This window comes from Ictalurus punctatus, chromosome 25, assembly GCF_001660625.3.
Source record: "Ictalurus punctatus breed USDA103 chromosome 25, Coco_2.0, whole genome shotgun sequence".
NCBI classification, from domain to species: Eukaryota; Metazoa; Chordata; class Actinopteri; order Siluriformes; family Ictaluridae; genus Ictalurus; species Ictalurus punctatus.
The window spans coordinates 2,028,786-2,036,005 of record NC_030440.2 but is presented as its reverse complement, the minus strand read 5'-3'; the positions used below and the strand labels follow the sequence as shown (position 1 = coordinate 2,036,005).

The 7,220-nt window shown below is 40.7% G+C and overlaps 1 protein-coding gene across 2 annotated transcripts in view; it reads right to left on the bottom strand.

Moving 5' to 3' along the window:
• Positions 1-449: 449 nt before the first annotated feature.
• myt1la (myelin transcription factor 1-like, a) overlaps positions 450-7,220 on the bottom strand; it is a 52,868-nt gene continuing 46,097 nt past the window's right edge. The window contains exons 14-24 of one of the 2 annotated variants that reach the window (XM_047150950.2): positions 6,815-7,033; positions 6,120-6,238; positions 5,902-5,970; positions 5,748-5,810; positions 4,028-4,111; positions 3,701-3,922; positions 3,516-3,607; positions 3,224-3,327; positions 2,993-3,136; positions 1,457-1,519; positions 450-793 (exon numbers count right to left, since the gene is read on the bottom strand). In XM_047150950.2, coding sequence (XP_047006906.1) covers positions 653-793; positions 1,457-1,519; positions 2,993-3,136; positions 3,224-3,327; positions 3,516-3,607; positions 3,701-3,922; positions 4,028-4,111; positions 5,748-5,810; positions 5,902-5,970; positions 6,120-6,238; positions 6,815-7,033 — 1,320 coding nt within the window. In that variant the 3' untranslated portion in view covers positions 450-652. The remainder of the gene's footprint in view (positions 794-1,456; positions 1,520-2,992; positions 3,137-3,223; positions 3,328-3,515; positions 3,608-3,700; positions 3,923-4,027; positions 4,112-5,747; positions 5,811-5,901; positions 5,971-6,119; positions 6,239-6,814; positions 7,034-7,220) is intronic. The other variant, XM_047150954.2, reaches the window with a different exon arrangement.

Here is a 7,220-nt window from a genome sequence, read left to right as displayed (position 1 = left end):
TCATATTATTAAAAAAAATAATAATAATAATAAAAAAAATTTGCGGTTTAACATACATTGAACAACCTACAGTGTACGCATTGAATTCCTCTTATTTATAAAAGGAAAAGCTTATGTTAGCTGATTGCCCTTTACGTTTTCATCATAACACGTTTTCAACACTATGGTTTTTTTTTTTTTTCCTTCTTGTCATTAAGCTTTTTAAAACGATGAATGTTTTTTGTTGTTGTTGTTTACAATTAATAAATACATATACACTAAAATGTGCATACATTAGCAGCTATATAAACAGTACATCACATTATGTCAGGTCATATGAAAAATGTACAAAACATGAATGTTCCTCAAAACATTTGCCATTGGTAATCATCGTTAAAGCAAGGCAACAAATAATTAATGCATTATCCCCCCCCCCCCCGCCCCGCCCCGCCACGTCCCGCCCCGTCCCGTCAAAAGCATAACAGAATCATAAATAATGAAAGATAATACAATTAATTACAGCAGCAAAAATCATAATCATTATCCATACTTTTTACATGTTGTTGTTGTTTTTTTTTCTTTTTTCCTTGTTTCGTTTTTCTTTCTTTTTGCTTATCAGTACTTGCTTAATGCAAGCCCTTTAAAAAAAAAAACGAGGCAGTGGCTCAGGGAGCTACACTTGGATGCCCTGCACAGCTTGTTTGATGTTCTCCAGCAGGGCTTTGTTCTCAGGGCTCTGGTACTGGTCCTGATGCGTATACATATCTGTCAAAGTGCTCACGTAACTGTCAAAATTTTGCTCGTTCATCGGCTCCTGTAGAACAGATTGGAATCAATGAAAGCCAAAGAAAGGAGAAGAACTTGAGGTATTTGTGGTAGAAACAAACAAGAGACAGGGAAGTGGTAAATCTTAGGGGAGGATTGTATTTCGCATCACAACTGCGCAGGCAAATCTAACAAAGAAACGATGAGATTTCTAAACTGTCCTCCATACTCCATACATCATGAGGTGGACAAATTAACAAACAAACAGACAAACAAACAAAAACAAGAAAGAAAGAAAGCATGTATTATGAGTTGCATGCCTTTCGGTGAGTCTCATGCATATGAGTGTATCAGCACTGATACTAGTGAAATAAAAACACATACTGCAGGGCCATGGAAGGCAAGAGTATCAACAAGCACCAGCTATTTAAATGTAATTATGTCTGGTTCAAAACATATTAGAAAACAAGTAAATATGGCTCATAGTGTAACTCCAGCTGCATACACTATGTCAGCTATAATCTACAGTATACACTTTACTTTATGATTGCTTTTTCAACTCATATGAAGAAACACATATGGACCTTTTTGAAATGCTGTATATACACACCACAGTGGGTGTAACGGAGAAAAGGAGGGCTATAGGGAACAAATAAGGAGCAATAGGAGCAATAAAAGGATAAAGTTAGACTGTGGAAAATGAATGTCTTACTCTGTGGGGCATCTGTAAACAGCAGTAATTTTTAACAGGGGCCTCTTTCAGTGGCACCGGTTTCTACAGGGGAGAGGTGTAGAGAGAATACTATTAGCTAGACATATAGTTGTTGTTTTTTTTCCCCCCCAAATACTGCAGATCTCAACGAATGGTGTCTGTATAGTTGACAAGAATGGACAGCCAGAAGTTGAATGTGGACTTGAGAAACACAGCGGCCCTCGTCCATCAAAGGTGCATAGAAACGAGTGCAGATTTGTGCAGAAGGACATAAACAAATTTGAGTCTGATGCATGAAAGAGATTGTACGACATCGAAACAAATGGTGATCTGAGCGCAGTCGATGAATCCGCTTCAGCTGTGTGGACACAAGTTGCTGCCCGCTTATTTACATGCCATATACGACACATTAGGTCATTTTCACCACCGGTGATTGATAGGAGGGGTGAGTTAAAATGCTAGTTACATATGTAATCGCGACTGTATGAACCTAGTTTAACGATTACTCAGTGAAACTGATAAAGATCTATGTCTGTTCCTCAGATTCACACTCACGAATTACATATCTTAACACTAACCTTTTTAGGAAAAGGATACCGCACTTGCAACTGCGACTTGTTTGCGTTATTTGGTTGTAATTGTTATTGCTCATACCGCTCTACTAACGATACGTATTATAACTATCTTTGTACTGGTTTTGATGATTTAACGGCAAATCAACTGCAAATTTTCCATAAACGTTAAAACGTTACACTCAAATTGACATGCATTCAGACCAGATGTGAGTTTTGATGAGATCGAGCAGATCCCACCAAAGCAGACCAACAGATCCACCAAAACGGCTGAATAAGGAATCCGATTTGACCGCACACAACTTTGAGGAATAAGGGCCTGTGTATCCAAGTTTGCCTCGGACTCCTAATGGAGAATGTAGAGAATTAGAAACAGCACAGAAACAGCCAACAGTCATCCAATGCAGGTGAGATGTGAGGAGTGCCAAGACTTATCGGATTGTATCCCATTTCACTGGAGGTGGAGGTGGAGAACTGAGGAGCCATATTCAGAAAGGACATGTTTCAGTTGTTTAGCAACATGGCTAGCGTTTAAAAACAGGGATTGTCCAATCGCACCCTGTCTTGGACAATATGGAGCGCCGTGAGCAGATGAGTATGTGCAGGCGCATTAAGCCATGTTTTTACTCAACTGAAAGACAGTCATTTGAGGTGTGAGTTTGTTTTCATAGAATGATCAGTAAGAAAAGTGACCTCAGCAGAGAAGCATATGGAGCTGGGACAAACTCAACAACATACATAAAGAAGCAGATGGCAGAAAGTCAGCTGTATTAGTGGCCCATTAGACACATGGGAACCCAAACAACTTTCACTGCCGAATGCTGTTTAAATTTCGCAAGCCATACACGAGGTATTCCTTATTATATCCTCTCGCATTGACATTTTGGATCTGAGTTATTTCTGGACCCTTTGATAAGGTGATTGATGTAGTGTGTAGGTGATAAGCTGCCTGTCTGTCTCGTACCATATGAGGGAGCTGGATGTTGGCCAAGCTGTTGATGAGCGACTGGCTGAGGTTAGCCAGCTCATGCAGCAGTGAGTCATTCTGCTGCTCAATGGCCTTGTTCTCCTCCTCCATGGACTTCAGGTTGGTCTCCATGGTGGTGATCTGGGCAAGGAACCAGGAGGGCTTGCTAAGACTACAGACAGATGACTGATTGCTGAGAAGATGAGAAATAGAAAAAAATGAGCTTACTTGTGTCCTAAGTTTAATCATATCTGACTCCACTTGATTGTTCGATTCATTAAGATCTTTGATTTCTTCATCCAGCTGTTTGATTTCCTCATCGTTCTCTATTCCTGGACAAGAGCAGAGACTGACTTAAAACCACAAGTGCACTTGATCACATGACTCAACATTATTTAAACACACCGATGACATTATCATCGTGTCTGATGGTGAACACTGCTATATGTTATCATTGTGGATGAACCAAGACGCTAATCCTTGGAGGCAGAATGTTACAATTCATTTCCATATGATGTACCTTTGCTTGCACGCTGCTTGATTGTAAGCATTTCGACGCCAGTCATTCGTGCTTTCTTCATGGCTGAAGTGGCACGGGGACAGCCAGAGAGACTGGACAGAGAAACACGTATATGCGTTTATGTATTTATATGCGTCATAATCCAAGAAACAACACAATACATTCTGTCCCCGTTTCATACACACCTCCGGTGGGTGAGAAAGCTGCCACTGACATGGCCTGAGCCATCACATCCAGGTGTGGGGCATGTCATACCATCAGTTTTTCCAGACTTCCATGGAAATGGAGCTCCGTTCACAAAACCATCCTTCTGACGCTTGGCAGCCAGTGGGCAGCCGGATGCACTGCGATGAGACGCGTACTTCCCTGTCACATGACCCTGACCGTCACACCCAGGTACAGGACACCTGCAGTAAAGGGCTCTGATTAGGCACCAGCGTCATGTTGAACTTTTATTACCAAAAGGGCAACAAATGTTCTTGAAATACATTAACTCTTAATTGAAAACCTACTTAATTGGCTCCTGATCATCCTTGTCTTCCTTGTTATGAATTATTTTAATTCCACTCTTCTTCGCTCTGGGACAACCTGACAGACTATGACACAGAAATTTTTTACATTTACATCCTTAACAACCAGTTACATTACTGTTTGACATTTCTAGAACATTCCCTAAAAGAACATACAAGCAGCTCAAAAACCACTGGCATCCTTACAGAACAGAACATTTCCTTTGTATTCTTAGGCTTGTACACCCCCCTCTACACTTTGGACCAGAGGTTTTCACAACAATGTATATGTTGATTTATATGTATATCTGAGCTCATAATCTTGAACAGATATCCATATATTCATATATACTATGTTGTAGGTCTTATTTAGTTCTGTGTCGTTTCATGTGGTTAGTGCCTTGTTTTTACGTAGCACCGTGGTCCTGGAGGAACGTTGTTTCCTTTCACTGTGTACTGTACCAGCTGTATATGGTAGAAATGACAATAAAGCCACTTGAACTTGAGCTTGAACTTGTGGATCTCAATCCCTATATACTGTATACTTGTGGATCTCAATCCTTATATACTGTATACTTGTGGATCTCAATCCCTATATACTGTATACTTGTGGATCTCAATCCCTATATACTGTATACTTGTGGATATCAATCCCTATATACTGTATACTTGTGGATCTCAATCCCTATATACTGTATACTTGTGGATATCAATCCCTATATACCGTAGACTTGTGGATATCAATCCCTATATACTGTATACTTGTGATATCAATCTTTATGTACTGTAGACTTGTGGATATCAATCTTTATATACTGTAGACTTGTGGATATCAATCCCTATATACTGTATACTTGTGATATCAATCTTTATGTACTGTAGACTTGTGGATCTCAATCCTTATATACTGTATACTTGTGGATATCAATCCCTATATACTGTATACTTCTGGATCTCAATCCCTATATACTGTATACTTGTGGATCTCAATCCTTATATACTGTATACTTGTGAATATCAATCCCTATATACTGTATACTTGTGGATATCAATCCCTATATACTGTATACTTGTGGATATCAATTTTTATATACTGTAGACTTGTGGATCTCAATCCTTATATACTGTATATACTGCTACAGTATATAGCAGACACAATTATATGGATATCATGACTATGTGTGTGTGTGAGTGTGTGTGTGTGTGAAGGTGGCAGGTCGCAGGTGAATGCCACTTAAACGCCAGCCTGTCACTTTTTAAAATCTAAGCATCCGCACCCGTTGTAGCTACCATCGTTAATGTAATAGACGCAGAATTGAATTATGCATTAACAGAAAGGAGATGTGTCTGATCACGACAGTACTGTTGTTGTAAATGAAGAGTTTAGACAGATATTTGTCCTAGTGGTAGGCTGCACATTGACAATAGCCTCGAGGAAGCCTTCATGACTAAGGTTATCAAGTACCAACCGCTCAGGGGTTCACAGCTGGCGACAAGGAGAGATAAACAGCCAGCAAAATGGCAGCAGCCATATATAGAGAAGGGGCTGCTATTTATAGCCTTGATAATCTCGATACAGTCCATGTTTTAACTGTAGGATGATGAATGTTTCTGCATTCTGCATCTCTATTATTTATATCCCGCATTACTACTTTGCTGAGTGGATATAAATAAATTGTTTATGGCCGTGTGTGTGTGTGTGTGTTTATGTGTGTGTGGTTACCTCCTGTGTGAGGCATAGTTGCCTGTAATGTGCCCGGAGCCATCACAACCTGGAGTAGGACACCTGAAAGAGGCAGGAACGAGCACACAGTGAGAACTTCTACTCAGCACAGACGTAAACAAAATGACTTAACCATGATATCACAAAGACTTACTTTAAATCCTGTGAGTTTGCTGTCATCATACTACGCATTCCTTTATCAGCTAACTGGCAGCTAGAGAGTCTGGGGTGAAAATTCAACTAGAGTTAATGGACACTTAAAAACAACAACAACAACAACAACAGTCCAGATGGCAATTATACAGCAAGTCTCACATTCACTCACTCATAAACCCTTTATTAGGAAAAAGGGTGTAAAGTTAGTCTTCTTACGTGAGGAGTTCTTTCTTGCTTTCTTTGCAGGGGGCATATTTGTGTTTAGGGCTGGGGAGGGACACCTCACCCGGGTACTGCTGATTCTCCAGCAACTCCTGGAAAGGGTCCAACTCATCCTAGCAGGGCCAGAAAAACTCAATAAAGCACTTATAAATAATAATGTTGCTTATGTATATGGATCAATCCTAGTGCTGTATTAAATTACATTCAGTTGGGATTTTTCATTCAAAATCCTTTTCAGTCAAGGACTGGATATCAATGAAGAACAATTTACTTGATTGAATTTGCTTGATGAAATGTCTTTGGTACTAAAGTTTCAATTGACTTCAACAAAATTTGAAGTAATTAAAGTTGTAAATAAAAGCAAGTCGGCAAAAACACTCAGCAAGCACTTCTAGTCTTAACCACTAGATGTCTCTAAAGATCTTTTGGTGGAATGGTGCCCAACTCTCTGTCTTCTCCTCCCTGGATTTTATTTCCGCGACACACACCATATGTCAAAATGTAAAATATGACATATATCTCGTATCTGCTTTATCTGCTGCCCCATTAAAACCTGAGAGATTACTCTCTTCCACTAAAGTGCATGGTATATGGCAGCCAACTAAACACTAGCAGATCCTGCTCTACCATCCATCTGTATAAACTCCAATAAAGCAGCACTGCTCCCAGGTGGGATCTGGAGGCTGTACCTCTTTATGGTCCTCGTCCAGGCTCTTAATCTTGGTGTAGTCCACTGGCAGGTCCCAGCAGTCTGGGCCCATCTGGTAGCAGCGGCTATTGAGCAGTGCTTGCCGCTGGGGGGACATGGGCTGCAGCGGCGTGAGCACCGTGCCCTCACCCATGCCCCCTGCACGACCCACGCTCAGGTCCAGAGTCCCGTTCTCCTCCACGTCCTGCTCCTCTGGACTCTGGACAGGAGACCGGAGGAGACAAAGAGCATAGGAGCATGAAAGAAGGCAAGAAAAGGAAACGAGCACGAGAGAACCGGAGAAGAAAGGAAGGAGAGAAGCGGAGAGGAGAGTGGGAGGAGAGAATAAGAAAGGAGAGGAGTGATGTGATGTTGAGTTGGAAAATGGAGGAGAGAGCTGAGAATGA